This window comes from Drosophila yakuba, chromosome 3R (genome assembly GCF_016746365.2).
Source record: "Drosophila yakuba strain Tai18E2 chromosome 3R, Prin_Dyak_Tai18E2_2.1, whole genome shotgun sequence".
In the NCBI taxonomy this organism is placed as follows: domain Eukaryota; kingdom Metazoa; phylum Arthropoda; class Insecta; order Diptera; family Drosophilidae; genus Drosophila; species Drosophila yakuba.
In genome coordinates this window covers 5,403,218-5,420,489 of record NC_052530.2, presented here as the reverse complement: position 1 = coordinate 5,420,489, position 17,272 = coordinate 5,403,218, and the positions used below count along the sequence as shown (strand labels likewise).

The window sequence follows — 17,272 nt, the reverse complement described above, 5'->3', positions numbered from 1 at the left end:
ATGGCGTATGGCATCCTCAGTAGGAGCAGCCAACCCAACTCATCCAAACCCAACCCAAGCCCAACCCATCCAACCAGCTAGTCTTCCAGCAGCTGCTTTCAATGGGCAATTATTGATTGATGCCAAGTGCACATCGCAGGGGGTTTCAGCATGGTAGGATGGCACGGGTATCCATTTGGACTCGCTGCACGCTGCACGATGGGTCTGCCTCTGAAGTGGCCTGCACTGTGCCGTAACCCTGATCTAGTGCCCCTTTTCTGCAGCATCTGCTGTCAATGTTAAGATTTTAGACATTGAAATAATTCCTTTGCGGCGCCCCAAAGCTTAAAGTTTTAATTTGTTGTTTTTCTTCTTCGGTGTTGCTGTGTGTGTATTTGTGTGTGTGTGTGGCAAGTATCGTGTTTCGGTTTGCCATTCCAAGTGCAGCACTTTATTGAGTTCTCTTTTCCTGTGTGGTCTTTTGGTTTTTGCGCCACTGGCCCTTATTATTTTTCGGAAAAGTTTTTCTAGGTCTTCCGGCAGAATGCGTTATATTCTTACTTAAAAGAAATACAATAATTTCACAGTATTTTCCATAATTGCAAGTCAATGATGTCGGCCCCAGAAATATGCTACAGAAAATTATTTTTCACAGATTTGCTCTAAAACGTGTTCCGCATACTTAAGGCCATAGAAACCAAATAAATTTATTTAAATGAGTCAGGAAAATTAAGTGGAAATGCGTGTGCCGTAGAAGGCAAAATGTATGGCAAAATGGGGGAGATACGCGAGATGTAGATAAGAAGAAAACGGGACTAAATTTTAATGCCGCTCCGGCAAACCTTAGACAAATAAAACTATAAATATAAACGTTTGCGGGGATGTCAAGGGGAAATGTATTTACATAAGTGCCCTGTGACTGGCGCACGTGTTTGATATTTCCTTTAGTTTTATGTCAGACAATGTCAAGCCTACATGCACACGCACACACAGATACACACACACACATCCGCACGTTGATAATTCAATAAACTAAACAAGATTCTGTGGGAGATTTATGGGTATGCTGAACCCGACTTTCGGCAGTTCAAAAACAGCTCGTGGCGGTTTATAAATCTTCATTTCAGCACAAAGACGCCCAACAGCACACACACACTCTTAGTCGCTTATTAAAATGCCATTTTGGAGTGGGGGGAGTGGGGGGAACTGGGCGCGGCTGGTTCATAAATTGCCAACACTTATGCTCAATAAATGGGCATAAATCTGGGCCCGACTCGCTGGCGGCCTTAAAATGCGTAGCGACACGGTCAAAAAAGCGAAAGCAGCTTGCAGCTTCAAAATAACAAAAGCATCCGGAATGTGTCACAGATGAAAAATATGTCCGCTGTGTGTGTTCGGTGGGCCAAATCTCTGTTTGTTGTCGAATCATTTTGCACGGCTGTAATTTGGTTTTAAAAACGTTGGCATTTGTTACATCCTGGCAACACAAGACCGTTGTTCTTAACGTGCCCACATTAAATTGATGGCCTAGACAGCTTGAGGGCTGGCTAAATTGATTAATTGGCTGTTGACTCAGCGCCATTTCGGCCACTCCACTTTCGTGGCCTTGACTGCTGCGAAAATCCACCCTGAAAACTAGCCAGCCAATTGGTTTTGCTATATTCCACAAAACTGCATTAAATTTCGAGTCATTAGGCAGCAGTTTATGCCCCATCCCCACGCACTTCGTCCTTGGTCTTGCCAACATTAGGTGGACATCTTCTATCTGCGCTTTACACATCGCTGACTGCCGACTGCAATTCCTGGAGCTATCTGGCATCAGGCTGCCATTGTGAGGCCTTCCTCATGCAAATGTAATCGAAAATAATGAGATAGTTCTACTTTGGAAAAATCACTGAAGGAGACAACTTTTTCTAGAAGAAGGAGAAAAAAAAAATAAAGTAGCTATTGTGCAAATTATTATTTCATAAATCGACCAATTTTATCTGCAAGTTGGGCTTGTAACACTATACAATTTAAAGTAAATTTAAGCCACATATTTAAAATCTAATATTTAACTACATAAACCTCGTCATCTTAAATCTTGGAAAATGTATCTACTTAAATAGGTCGTCGTTTAGTTTAATCTGTCTCCTTCGCTCCTGTTTTTGCCAGTTGTTGTGTGTTTTAGTTTGGCTGTCGATTTCGACTTCCTAATTGAGCAATTTCCTTTGGGTAATTGCTTTTGCGTACTGTCGCATTTGGACTTGGAAATAGATTCAGATTCAAATGCAGAATCAGACTGCGATAGCGATTCACATCCGCGCCCACGATCTGCCCTGGAATTGGACAATTAATTTGTGTTAGTAGCAATTTATAAACAAACAAATTGAAATTGGAAGCAGCGCCGCATTTGCATAATGCCGACTAAGTGAAAAACCAGATAGGCACTCGAGCATTTCGAGTGTGCTTCCAGGAGCGGATGCAGCTCGAAAACCCTCGACACACACACCATGCACACTGTTGATATGCAAACGCAGTCATAAAACGTGACATTTGCCGTCAGCTTCAATTTGGCCAAGGAATTGAATGGCCATAAAGTAAGCGTGCGGGTGTGCAGGTGTGCGGATGTGTGAGTTGTGTGGCAAAAAGGTAGCACAAATTCAAAATGAAACGTAATTTGCATATGGAGGTCGAGGCGAAAGGGCAGGGGGCGTGTTCAAGCTGCTCGGGGCGGCTTTTTATGCACACCCAGGACACAGCTGGAAATCAAGTGGATGAAGTCGGGACAAAGCCAAAAGGTAAAGGTAGAACTTGCCCTAATCTGCATAATAATAAACCACACAAACACAAAACATGAAAACACACATAAATTGCCACCCACCCACAAGGCTGCTCCATTTGTGCCATATTTAATGCTGTGTAAATTGAATTTCCATCACTTTATGATTACTTGATGCGGACTGAGGTGGAAATACTCATCAAGTTGACTTTTTGTCCGGCATCCTGGAGTTTCCTCTGGGATCGGGCCCATCCAAACTAGGACTTTCCAGTTGCCCCATTAACTGGACATATCAATTTTAATCAAATTGACAGGGGCCTCAGCAGCAATGAAACTTTATTGCCCACGCTCGTCCTCGTTAAGTCGGTCGATCTATGTATCTTTAAGCCTCAAAGAGTCTTTGAAACTATTCAGAACGTTTTTTACAACACGTTAAAATTTTCGGCTTACCTTGGTCTCTTCTCTGATTTCGCCAACTTTTGTTGATGTTTGTACTTAATTTATGCGCCGCGCGTTGATCATTTGTTGAATATTGTATTCGCTGAGCCTGGCATTTGCATTTATTAAAACTGAATTGAGTCGAATTGAGTGGAAGTTGTTTTTATTATCCTTTAGAGCGCACGTACGTTCTGCGTTGAATTGATTTAATTGCAATAGTTGGTTGTTTGGTTGGGGTCCAATTAAATTATAGTTTGTGGTGCTTGAAGTTTCCTAGTCCAATTGATTTTAAGTGAGTAAGTTTCATAGTTTATAACAGCTTATATTGTATTCACGAGATGTGGCTACTTCTAGGTACACGTACACGTAAAACTTATCCAAAAGTTCTTGATATATAAAATGCATATCTTCTCTGCTATATAATTCATATCTTCCATATATTCAAGTAGCTATATCTATGCTCCAGTTCCCGCTGAGAATCCCACAAGAGATCTAGCTTCATTGCTGTGCAATTAACAAGTGCAATTGCTGGCATCATTCCGAATTGATATGATCTTACGGTATATTAAACAATTGAGCTCTCCAGTTGCATCCCCTATTGTCCTGGCTCTCCAATTTCCATTCATTTCCATTCCCATCAATTCTGACATCGCCGTACTTTTAATGTAAACTTATTTCACTTTCGTGTGTGTATGCATGTATATATATGTTGGATTCAACATCTTTAAAACATCAATAAAAATCGGTTTGTTAACAACACTTTTATAAAAAAGAACGCAACTTTACGACGGTTGGGTTACATATATATATATATATATATATATATATATATATATATATATCTATATATCCATATATCCATATATCCATATATAATTACGTAAGTATGTCTAGATATCTATATATTTTTGTATTCATAGATTGTGTGTCTATATATACATTTATATTAACAACACTTAACACACAGAAATGCTACATAAAGATGTTTGTGTTATTAGGATGCGGAATGTTCCAAAATTTAGTAGCTCCTTTTGTGTTGGGTTGATTTCTCGATTGATTTTTGCTTCACAAATTCAAAAAATTTCACATCACAGCCAATGGATACTGACGATGGGACGCATTTCCTCCACTCCACGTGCTCCTCTCCTGCTCTTCCTGCTACTTCTGCTCCTCCTGATTCTTCTGTTTCCTCTGCTAATTTTTCAGCCGTGTGAAAGTGATGTTGATGATGATTTTGTGAATGCTGCAGATGCTGATGAGGTGGCAACGAAATTTTGCTGGCGGCCCCAGCAAACTAACAATTTTGAGGGGGCCTCTGTTATCCATCTGGGAAGTTGCCGGGTCCCAGCTGGAGCATGTCTCATTTGGGCTCCTCGATGGTCTGCCCCACCACTATGATGATCACGATGAAGACGGCTAGCAGGACGAGGATGCAGCAGATGGCCACGGCCACCATGGCGCTGTTACTCATGCGGGACTCTTTTTTGCTTCCTAGTGCCTCACTTTTGAATTGGCTTCGATGTGTGCTCTATCTGTATTTGTTTGGGAGAGAAGGTGAGGTGGGAATTGGCAAATTTGCATATGTGCCACTGCGATTGAGATTGCCTGGCTGTGCACAGTAGAGATTATCGGTCGATCCACTGGGCCATCACTTGTCATAAATCCCCACCCCCTACACCCACTATGAATGGCACTGACAAATGCCATAACCACCACCTATCTGCTATCACCAACCACCCACGGATACAAATTGCCTGCCATAAATTGCGAGGGCTGCCTATCAGCCGCTCGACTGTGCATGAAATGCCCGACAGCCTGTGGACAGCCCAAAACTTGTCGCCACCAGTGCGTATGTGTGATATCCCTCCCCATGGCCATGTCCATACCCTTGCCCATGCCCATGCCCACTCACACCACCCGGCTCACTCACGCACTTCATCAAGAGTGACTCGAGTGGGGATTCGGCCAAAAATCACAACCCATAAGTCCTTTGTCTGCCACTGACACATGATTAATGCTGTCCTGTCCGGCCGGAGAGAGTGGGTCCTTGCACTTTCCTCCACCCGAATGCAATTTCAAGTGTCTATTATCCTGTCTAATAGCTGCTGAGCTGCACTGCTCATCTGCCGCCAGCCCGACAATAATTGCCAGTGCATTATAAGTCCTGGCATGGCAGCTCGGGCTTACGACACGTATACTTAATTATCGCTGCTGTGCACCACTCCAAAGGGGGGCGAAAATTCAATTACAACAAAACAAAACTTGACAAGCCATCCATTCAATACATTGAGAAGCGAAAATAAAACATAAAAATAATATCGAGTTGATTGCGAGATGCTTTCGCGGCTCTAGCAAAACGTTGAATGCTCTTTTAAAAAGATCAATTTATACATGTTCCACAATTATTTATATTTTTATTTGCGCCAATGGATAGATAGATCCTTATCTGACTACTTACTAATATACATTACGCTTATATCCTACATAAAAATCCCAACTAAAGCATGTGATTAACATTTCGAAGGAAAATCAGTAAGAATATTTTTTTATTAAGTATCCCAAATCATATTTTGCTTAAGCGTACCATGCATTCAAGACATTGTTCGAAGGGTATAAAGTCATCAAATAAATGTTCACTTTATCGCCGTTTCTTTTTGCTAAAGTGAAAATGGCTGACACCATTGAATGAACGCCGACATTGCTGGCCAAAACAGGAACCAAAACATGGAACCTTTGAAAAGTTTGTGCAGTGCCAAATGGAAGGTGAGCTGAATGGAATAAAAAAACAAGGGAGAACCCTATAGTCGTGTTCCCCGGCCTATCAGATACCCCTTATTCAGCTCGTGGAAGTGCAAACGAAAAATGTCAACATTTTTCTGGCACAGCGGAAGAAGTTGGAGAAAAAGCAATCAAATTTAAAAAAATATATAAAATTCAAAAGTGTGGTTGAGACAGTTTTGGGTGGTTTGTGGGTGTTAGAATGGGCATGGCAACATGAGTAAACAACCACTGCGTCTACAACTCTGGAATCTGCATGCTGAATCTCAACTTTCTAGCTTTTATAGTTCCTGAGATATATACTCTATGTGGTTGGAAACGCTGTTGTGTTACCTAAGTGTTACCTACTTTTCAACGAATCTAGTATACCCTTTTACTCTACGAGTAACGGGTATAATATTGGCCGACCCAGTTCTCGCCCAAATGGCCACAGCTGCTGTCAGTCGTTATCAACGGCAACTAGAATTTAATTTTCACAAGGCCAAAAGGACAACAAATTCGCTGAGCTTAAGTTTGTAGGAAAGTGTTTTGAGGTCCAGTTTTCGTAAGTAACCTTTTAATTAAGCATTGCCATTCTTGGCATCAGCAGCAGATCCTGTCAATGTTTGTGGCAGTTACCATTTTTCCATTTGATTCGCCGCACTTAGTGGCTGCCCGCTATGCAAATTCGTGTATAAAAGGCTTGGCCATTTAAATATTTATTTTTATTTATTTGGGCCCATTTGTCCCGGCTCTGAGTGCGTTTAAAAAAGCTATAAGTAAGCCTGGAACTAACTGACTTTTTGGCCCTTCTTACGGCTGGTTTTCGTGACTCAATTGGTCTTTGTTTGCCGTCCTTTTGAATTGGTCAATTAATATTAATGAAATGCTCATCCTTCTCTCTCCTTTCCCCCAAACCCAGTTTGCCTGCATAAATGATGCTTTCCTGTCTGCTTTACCTCCTAATACACACACGTACCTGTAATTTGGCCGAAAAAGAAATTCACAAAAACTTAAAATTTCCCACGCCAGCTTGCCAGCAGGCAAATTTTGTTGTAATAAGTCAATTTATCAGTTTATTTTTAGCTTACACATGTAAGCCGCAGGGTCATCAATAAAATCATATTTGCCGAGCGGCAGGCGTTAAATTAAATTAAATGCAGCCATCGCCAAGGCAACGAGTCGTATACGCAACGTGGCCAAGTACTTGACTGAATTGCCAGCGTTTCTGTTTTATGACTGACGGTAAAAGGCCGAAATGATATTTATTTTATATTTGTTTATTGTCGGTTTTCTGTGGAATATTTCAGCATATTCGTGTGCAGGGATGTCGGGTCGGAGTCACTTGAAAAGACTTACTACACATTGCACTGACACATATTGTCGGTCCGTCAGGCTTCTTTGTCTATGAGTCTTAATTAAATTAGCGCCAGAAGGCGACGAGCCACAAATACAGATAAACGCAGAAGGCCAAGATGACAGGATACCAGCCCCTCATAACAAAGGAAACGCCAAGGAAAAGCGCTTGTCACTGCCGCACTCTATACGAGTATGTGTGTTTGTGCTGTGAAATAAAATAAATTTTTGCAATTTCGTAAGTTTTATGCGCACATTTGCAAAATTTGTTTATGCTGGCAAAAGGCGAACTGAGAAAGGACCGAACGGGTGGCTGAGGGTGAGAGGTCATAGAATAAATGGGCCATGTCGTGGCCACCAAAGGGGTGACATGCGTAGAGAAACAGGGAAAAGGGGCGGAAGATGGCGCCCTGGAGTGCGTAGGCACTGCCAGTGACGTTGGCAACATTTCTGCGTGCCGTCGTGTGCGCTGGCACATAAATTCAATTTGTTTCACCAGCGAATCGTTTGAAGGGTTAACGCTGGCCTAACTTTCCAGGCCCGGGCAGAAAAAATAAAAAAAATTATGGAAAATTGCACGGGCTTGGCGAACTGAGAGGGGAGCAAAACGTTTATGATATTGCATGCAGAATTAAAGCCGCCAGGCGAATGCCGAGCGAGTCTGAGCAAATTTATCCTTTGGCAAGTTCAACTGCACGCCGCGACCTTGGCAGATGCGACTCAAGGAGTCCTCTCCGCCGAGTGCCGTGTTTTTGTGCCTGTGATTGTGACTGTGTGCTCCCGATTGAGACTGTCTTTGTGGCTCTGCACAAGTGTGTGTGCGTGTGTGTATGTGTGTGGCAGGACAATATCCGCATACATGCTCGAGCACTGCTTTAAGCCTGTCGCCGTGTTGTTGCGCTGTCTTGCCATGTCAAAAGTCGAAAGTGCATTAAAATAATTGCACTTGTTTAGGCGGCACTTGGCAACTACCAGTGCACGGCTCTGATTTAAGACCAGGCACCAGTACAAAGTCAGGTGTAACTCCGGCCATTTTGATGCAGTCCAAAATGTAGAACTGGGAAACCCCGGTCATCTGTTCATTATGAAAATTATTTTAATGAGTTACCACTCACCACGAGCCGAAAATGCAATTAAATTGATAGATAATGGATACGATTTCTGCATTCATGTTACATGAATAAATTTTTTTGTGTGAAAAGGTATTTGTTTGAATTTTAATACCCTTAATATGGTATAAATAGTCAGCTATTAATTCAAGTTGACTTTTATGGTGTCATGTTTTATTTAAGCAAATAATATTCAAATGTTTAAATAGAAAAAATAAACGGGTATTTATGAAATATTATTGCTGTGTAGCATTGCAACTTTAAAATATGATCTTAGGCCCATAAAAACCATATACAACGTTGCCTTAAAACGATTTTCTTATTACCAAGGAAGCTTTATACTATATCGATTGAATGAAATAGTTAAATATTTATCAGGTATCAGCTTTCCTGACGTATACTTCAGGCGTGGTCCTGTAGTTTCTCTCAGTGTACATGTGAGGCTCACGTTTCCGCCTTCAACTGCACTTAAACTTGATTTCTGTGTATCCTTTGTCTTAGTTCCTGGGACAAGCGTCTGGGCCTCATTGTATTCCACATGAATGGGGCTTATACTAGTATGCAGGCATGTGTGTGGGTGTGTGTGTGCCAGTAAGAATGTGTGGGTATAGCCTCGACACAGTAGCTGGTGGGGGGCGGCCTTCTCTTGGCCCGCTTCCTGGCCCAGCTTGTTGCATGTTTCACGTTGGCTTTTATGAGGGAGATTTTAAAAGCTTACACAAAGATGCTCGACTCTCGTTTTTCTCTCGTTTTATATGCATTCACGTATCACAAAAAAGATATTTAAATATGCCGACAAAGATTAATGAAATTCCCGCCTTAAAGCCACATCTTTCTAGCTAAATGAATTCATATTCCTCAGATGCGGAAACAATGCGAATTTGTAAGCAGCACATCGCTGGCATATTTCGCGTTTACCAACCAGAAGTTAGGATTCCCGGAAATATTACAAATTCAAATTGGCTAATCAGCCATAAAGCCAAGACCCAATGCTTCTAATATGCCAATTCCATCACAGTGCTGACTCGGGCTATTTAAATTGGCTTCCTGTCGCCGCCTTTTTCGTTGTGGCAGCCTCTGTTTATTTATAATTCGATTGGAAATGTGTTTGGTCAAAGAAGTTCATTTCGATGGCGCCACCTCATAGCATTTTACGATCATTCGCGGTTTGTTTATCTTTCTGTGTTTAGGCTTAATTACCGTGCCATTTCATTCATATTTAATGTGTCGGAAAGTTCTGCCCGCCCGCACAGAAACTCAATCGAATCGGTGTGTGAGTGCTCGGTTAATGATTTTTATTGAAATCGGCATAGTTTTCACTCGACTACCCCACGGTCCATAAATTCATAATGCAAAGGGGGAAACTTTAGCTACTTGCTCCGTTCAGATAGATTAGAAGATTGATAGACTGGCTGTAGCTAAGTGAGAATGACTTCAACTTTGGGAACTACTCGTAATTGATTGGCTTAGCCAGTTTCTATTAGCTTTTCGTGGCGGGAGATGCCAGCTAAAAGGTTGCGAGTATTGTTTGATCGCATGCCGAATAATTTATGGCTCTTTTTCGCCAGTTAATAAGGTCTTAAAGCTCGTCGTAAACCTTGTGCAAATTTGATTCCAGAGGTGGCACATCAAAAGACGGTCCCTTTTTAATCAGCAAACTCATTAGCATCGTCCGCTAACTAAATACAAATTAAAGGAACAGCATCCACAGCTGGCAAAGCCTCTTGCTTTCCCCTTTTCCACGCTTTTCCGACTCCTCCTGCTGGTTGCTAAAAAGTTTTTCCTTCGCAGCCGTCAAGTTGATGTAATGAAAAAGTTGCAGCATTTTTCTAACAATATCTTCCCAGCTTATATCACATGACGTGGACACGATGGCTACTTTCTACTGGCAAAAGCCAAAGCTGCTGCAGAAAGCCTTCAAAACAATCAGCACGCGGCACAGGGCGCTAATTAGTTTCGAGTCGGCGTTTTGAATGGGGAAATATTTTGAAAAAACATCGCTCATACGCAACGTTGGTCCGCATCCCCAGGGCATTATTATAATTTTGGTTGCAAACAGCAAGCAGCAAACAGGAAAACGGAAACAAAACTTATTTTTATTTCGAAATGCTGGCGCGAACAGAAATAAATAAACACTTTTGCTGGGAACTGGAGACCACGCCCAGCACTCAATGACGTTTTGCACGTAGCTTTTCTCGTGAGCAGCCGGCGGGAAAATCGCTTGCAGTAGTGAAAATTGAACAAAGGAGCAAAGGAAAACCATATGAGCAACGGGTTAGCAGTCTGGAAGCGAATCCAGTGCAGCTCATTATAAAATAGCCAACGTAAAAACCCTATTTCCGTTTCGAGGGCGGGTCAAAGGTGCTCGCTCCGGTCCCGAAAATTCACTTTGAGATCCCAAACAGAAATTTTAACGATGCATATAAAAACCCGGCGACGGCAAATGAATAAATAATTTATGCGTGAGGGTCCTAAACACTCGAGTGGCTGGGTAACATTATTTGCAAAGTTACTCGGCTCCCCTCCTTTTCCACATTTTTCACCTTTTCCTCCTTCTTCTTCACATTTTCAACACGTAGCAAATTTTATCTCTCTATTACCCGGTGGAAGTAGCCTGATTTAGTGGCAGTGCCTCGCCTCAGCTAGCGAAAAAGGGTTGAGTTTTTCCAGCCCCCGCTTGGTTTTCACGGGAGTCCCTTTGGATTATGTTTGCTTATCACCTGGTCGGCTATCCAAACAAGGTGGGAGACGATTGCAGCCCTCTGTTTGCATATTTGGCACTGCATGCAAATTGCAAGTGGATCGCACTTTTTCTACGTTAACTGCTGCATATAGCAAAGAAAAATAAAAAAAAGTTGATGATACTCGTGGACTGTGTGGATACACATCAGATTAAATTGGGAAAAAGATTTTCGTGAGTAATTATTACTACAAATAAGATGCAATTTTGGGTAGGCAGGTTTGAGTAACTAATTGGAATGTTGAGAATGTGATGAAACCTCCATAGAAAACCGCTTACAATAAAACGTGAGCGGAATTTAAAAATGAAAGTAATTTACAAAATATTTACAAATATATTAGAATATTGGGAATTCGGTTGGAATAATTGGTTGTCGTTATTAGGGTGCTTATAATAAACGTGAACGAAAATAACAAATTTTGTAAAGTTTAAAATCAAGGTATAAATCTCTTGAAAAGAATTGCAGTCATATGTTATTTTCGTTTCATTTTAAATAACTTCTTCTGCAACTATACCGTATAACTACAATTGTATCTCGATGATAAATGCCGTATTGAAATCGAGCTAAAATATATTTTAATCTAAAAAGTACTGAATTGGAAGATAAGCAATGCGTTTAGCCATGCCCCAAATCAAAGCTGTCACTTGTCCGTGACACGCGTTGCAGGGACGGAAATCGGAAAGTTCCCCCGGACTTGGAGTGTGGCTCCAATTAAGCAGCTGGCGAACATGTGAAACAGATGAGACCTAGCAGAAGTTGTCATACCTGCCGTGGACAGATTTTCATCTCCATCGACATTCGGCCCTTTTCTTTGGTCTTTTCCGCACTTATCATGTGTGTCAGTGTGTGGACTTATTGCTGCATTGCAAACAATACGAGGGCCATGCTGTAAATCCCCCAACAATTGCCTGCCTACAGTTCGTTTTGTAACCTTTCGTTGCCCAGATGGCCCTCCTGTGTAAGGACGTTCCAAGGAAAGCACCCAGGGTTACCGATTAGGAATGTATGGCCATTGTGCATGTGAAATAATAACGCATTTGTATGTTTGCTTTTGAGTACGCCGATATCGCTTGAACATGAACTCATCCTAGGAACATTCGCTCAATGCAAATAACACCCTTTTCGCTTAAATGAGAATTTTTCGATGAATAGCATTGCTATGTGGCCCGATTCCAAGAATCAATTTACATAGCCATTCTCATTTGGTCAAAGAAATAGGTGTCATAAACTGATGTTAAATGGAAGCGCAGCATTGTAAGTGTGCCTATAAATAATTTAATACGCAACTCTATTGGCTCTCATATTAGTTGTTATAAGAAATTCCATTTAATATTTCCATTCGTAATCAATGATTACAGTATTCTTATTTAGAATTGTTTGCCAGTCTGTTTTGTTCTCAAAAACATTTACATTTTAAATTGTTTGCACACAAAAATTTCAAATATGCAGTGGATCAATGGACTAACTGTGTTAAATTTTAAGCACCTGTGATGCTTAAGTCTTTAATTCCACCAACTGATTCTTGAATTTACCTCCCAAGCCTTTTTTCCCTATTGATCACCATAAATAACCCACTACACAATCTTATAAATGCCCGCATATCTCAATTGTGCACCACAGCCAAGGCAATTTCAAAAGAATATGTAATTTAGGTTCCATTTGAATATTTACGTCTCGCTGCCGGGGGCTTTCTCAATTGATTTGTAATTCACTTTTGTGTCGAACAATTCCGCGATGAGCTCTCCGTTCCTTATTGCCGGGATTGGATTGGTCGGATTTTGGATTTTGACACCGAAACGGAATGCTTAAGCAAACATTAAAATGCAAACGCAAAGGCCGAAGCAATAAGCGATAAGGACTGCGAAGGAAAGAACAGCGGACCCTAATCGAAGGTTCAAAGCGGGGAAAGTGCGCGCGTTGCTGCGAAAACTGATGCGAGGTCCTGTCGCACGATGCGATTAATGACGCGTTGCGATGCGATGTAATGCCGCGTCAGAAGCTGGTGGCAAGTGGAATCCGGAGCTGGTTAAGTTGGCTGAGAAGCGAGTTGCGTGTGTGTGCCGCACGGCCGACAGAAATCGACTGACTGCGCTCGGCTGCTGCCACGGCATTTAAAGCATAGAGTGAAGTCGGAAAAAGTGAGAAAACTCGGAGAAAAAGCGAGAGAGCAACCTGCGATGACATCAAGTGAAAGCTCTGCCTTTTAAATCGAGAGGCGGTTGTTAGTCCACTGCCAATAATACGGCTGTGAAATAAATCAAATTGAATTTATGATTTCGTTTTTGTGCACTTCTGTTTCCACTTCTTCCACAGGACTCCTTGGCGCAGCCTCCTCGAGTGGATCCTTCAAGTTGTTTGCCCCCGGATTTCATTTCGCTGCGGCTCAATGAGCCGTCGATTCTGTTTGTTCGAGTGGCCGACGAGCGCTTTAATCGTCCATCCAAAGCCAAATCCGCCACTCGAGACAGCTGGCAGGTGGCAGATTCCAGGCCGCCAGGTGGCAGGCCATCAGGAGGACCCAAAGCTGACAGGTGAGAATCTTGTTTAACCTCGGCGGCCGCTCATTATGCTCCTTTCGTTGGCCCGACTTGGCCGTTTCGTCTCGTTTTGGCCGTTTGTACGGATAATTGCCGCCTCCGCGCGACTTCAATTTAAATTGCCAACGAACTTGACGCGCCTAATTTTCGATTTCATTTAATTTGGCGCAAATCTCATTAGGGCAAAAACGTCGCCCAAGATAAATGGGAGTGTGTTTTTTTCTTGCTGTACAAGGCATCCAAGACATCGAATCGCAGATACTTTGACCTGTGCCTGGGGCACTGGCGTCTTTGCCCTGCTCCGTCCGGCACGCCAAGTCAGCGATTTATTTGGGCCAAACAAAGGCGGGATAACCCAGCAAACATTCACTGGCCAACTGATAAGCGGCAGTCTCTGGACTCTAGTAAAATGATAACACGGACGGACTGGCAGCGCAGGCGCGAGCTTTTCCACAAGAGAGAGAGAGAGTGGAAAAGCCAGAGAGCTCTGCCAACTGATAAGAAAGCAGACTGCTGCTGCCTCTGCATCTGCGGCTTCAATTGTCTTTAATCGCTGCTCAAATGTCGATGATGTCCTGGCAAGTGTCCTGGAGGATGGGGTGGAAAATTGGAGAGCGGTTATCCCGGGGGGCCTTTAACGAATTGTCATTGATTTCTTTTGAAATGGCACCGCTTTTGTTTGCCTTCGCTTCTGCCACATTAGGCAGCTGAGCAGGGGATTCTCCTGCTAACTCTGATTACTGCAGCTCTGATTATCGGGCAATGATCACAGATTGAATTTGCTCCGGCGGCAGCTTGCCTTAAATAATTATGAGCGCGTTTAAATAATAAGTTTGCTAAAGCAGCCACAAAGGCCTCAAAAAGGGTCTTCTAAAATATGCTGTTTATGCTGTTATTGTTTTTGCGGCTGGGAAGCAATTAAGAGCGCCCAGCGCATTGTCTTCTCGGCCTCAACCTCTTCTGACCCCAACTTCGTTATATTTTGCCTTTGTGCGTGTTCTGAAAAATGACCAGCCTCCCCATTGCGGAAAAAAATTTATAAAACTGTCACACAAAGAGTTTAAAAAAACGAAATGGAAAAGAGGAAAACTCTGCTCCGGAGGGGCGGGAACGGGGACGGGGCGCCGGAGCGGATTGCTTCCTTCCTGCCGGGGACGCTTACTTTTGCCGGTCATTAAATTTTTTTGTATTGCCTTTGGCAGTCGATACATATTTGGCTGCGTACATAAATAATGAGTTCAGTTCTTGTTTGGCCAGATTTGCAAATGTTCATCGACAGTTTCAATTATTTATTTACCAACCCAGCCGTCTACAGTGAGCACTCAGTGGGATCTTTAAAACTGGCAGGCTAAAAGCGAGCTACTGGACACTCGAGACTTGGCATTTAGGACGTAGGAAAATTGCTTTACATGAGTTGGTTGAGAGTTACATATTTTTTAGCAGAGCGAAAGAGGGCAGCAACTTTCACACAAGTTTAAAGAGGAACACCCAATGCCGGACCATTAACGTGGCTGTGGCTAAAGGGATACTGCATTTAATACTGTAAGCCCAGAATTGAAAAATACACAAAGTCGAGCCCTAATTCACTTTAAATCAATTACTATAATAACAATTGAATGAGTACTTACCTGCATAGAATAAGGGCAGCAGATTAAAGATGATGACCAGCGGAAATATAGAGCGTGCAAACTTTTGCATATCCGTGAGGAGGCCGACAGCAGCGCAGTCCTTTGTGGCGGCGCCGTGTTGAAAGAGCTTTCGTTGTTGTTTCGTAGAGTCCTGACTGACTTTGGAAGATAGGCGTGATAGGCAAGTGCTCGTGGCGAGGCGAACCTGCTCCGAAGTCCCTGTAGAAGCGACCAAAAAGGCAGCAGGATCAGCCAGGTCCTGCTGAAGCTGCTGTTGCTGCACGACAGGAACAACAGCCACATCGCAGCCTGCAACACCGTCGGCCAAAGGATCTCGCATCCTGTGCTGGGTGTCTCTATCTCTGGCCGAGTTCTCATCTGTGGTCCAGGACTGCCGACATTCGCTGGCTGGTACATCATCTGTTGCTGCTGCTCCTGTTGCTGATGTCGCTGCTGTCGCAAGTGTCGACTGGCATAATGTTGCTGTGGCTGTTGCTCTTGCTGCTGCTGCTGCCTCTGATTCGCTTTGTGTTTGTGTGTGGCACAGAAACGTATCGTTTTGAAATTGCCTCCGTTTGATGCAGTAGCAGTTGTTCGTGTGCTGCTGTTGTTGTAAAGGTTGTCGTGTTGTTGTTGAAGAAGTTGTTGTTGGTGTGTTATAGAAATGTCGTATCTGTGCTGAGGCCATGTTGTGCCCTGAAATGAAATATAAAACGCCAACAAAGCCATTAAATCGATGTTAAAAACCAATAAATACAGTGTGCATTGTAAATAGACAATTCAAGCTGACCGCCATTAAGTTTTGATAATCCAATCGCTTTGATTATAGATCCCAAAGACGCTGTTGCAGGTATTACACGCCAAAGGGTTGCGGACAGCATCACAAAGCATTTGGGTTTTTGTTCTTTTAATCAATTTCCACTGGCACGCCCATTCGGTTAACGCCGACGGGCAATCCCTTTGCTGTTTTTTACAATCAGCCAAATCCCCGACTCTCTTTTTTAAATGGGTTCTGACTGAGGGTTAATGTTTGTTTTTCAGCGCTTTCTAGAGTTTTGTGTGCTTTTATCTACAAAGGAAGTGAGCTGAAGACAACCAAATTTAACTTGTAATTTATTATTATATTATATATATACATATATAATATTATATTATTCCATGCGCATCTTTTTTTATAACGGAAATAAGCTCAATTTGACCATATAAAAAAAATATTTTAAAAAATATTTTGTTTTTTCCCTTTAAAACACTTTTAGGACTAGGATATGTATATAATGGCTAAATTTATAGCACAGTGCTTTCGCTCTACATCCTTGTGTAAAAACTGCAAAGGATTGCAAGTTTACATCGTAAAAGCTTTTAGCTCTGTGACTGTAAACTGGTGGTTACACCTACGTAAACGTAATATCGATGTAACTGTAAGCAACGAGCTTTCGCTGTTATCGAACTGTTAAAAAGAAAAGCTTACACAGACATGTGTACATACAGAAGCGATGACTCTCATAACAAGGAAGTGATAAGAAATTGACAAAAGTTAGCCTTTCCTAATATACGAGTATTGTATGCTCGGGTCGAATTAGAGTGTAACTTCCATGGCGTCTGCTCCCCAAATTCCCACCTAACTACGCCACTGTGCGCATACACATTCCTCATTTGCAAGCCATAAAAATATGCGAAATAATCATAAATAACCTACAAGTACACTGGAGATAAGCCCTTGGCAAGTGCCACGCCCATTGGGTCAGGCCAGGCATTTATCAAATTTCCGCCACTCGAAATGTTTTCGGCCGCAATAACAGACGCCGAAACAAGTTTGCCAACCATCAACCCCCGACTGCTTTTATCCTTGTTGTGGCTGGTTGGTGGCTGCTCCTGTTGTTTTAGTGATTACAGACGTTGATAATAAAGTAAAAATTGCAACAATGAATGCATAGACATCATGTCTATGGTCTTACTACTCGGCCAG

The 17,272-nt window shown here is 42.4% G+C and overlaps 2 protein-coding genes across 11 annotated transcripts in view; both read right to left on the bottom strand.

Annotated features, from left to right (window-relative positions):
• LOC6535628 (dorsal-ventral patterning tolloid-like protein 1) overlaps window positions 1–17,272 on the bottom strand; it is a 48,725-nt gene that overhangs the window by 14,545 nt on the left and 16,908 nt on the right. For 9 of the 10 annotated variants that reach the window (XR_005561479.2, XR_005561480.2, XM_039375521.2 and 6 more), the window contains one exon: window positions 15,307–16,002. Coding sequence is in view for 7 of the 10 variants with exons in the window: in XM_039375520.2 (XP_039231454.1) it covers window positions 15,307–16,002 (696 nt within the window). In the remaining 3 variants the exon portion in view is untranslated. Of the gene's footprint in view, window positions 1–3,190; window positions 3,324–15,306; window positions 16,003–17,272 lie in introns of those variants that run through there. The other variant, XM_015191756.3, reaches the window with a different exon arrangement.
• Window positions 3,320–13,233, bottom strand: LOC26536279. Its single transcript, XM_015191757.3, has 2 exons — window positions 12,813–13,233; window positions 3,320–4,710 (listed from the first exon to the last, which is right to left on the bottom strand). The coding sequence occupies exon 2, from the start codon at window positions 4,647–4,649 to the stop codon at window positions 4,539–4,541; it is 111 nt and encodes a 36-aa protein (XP_015047243.1). The 5' UTR covers window positions 4,650–4,710; window positions 12,813–13,233; the 3' UTR covers window positions 3,320–4,538.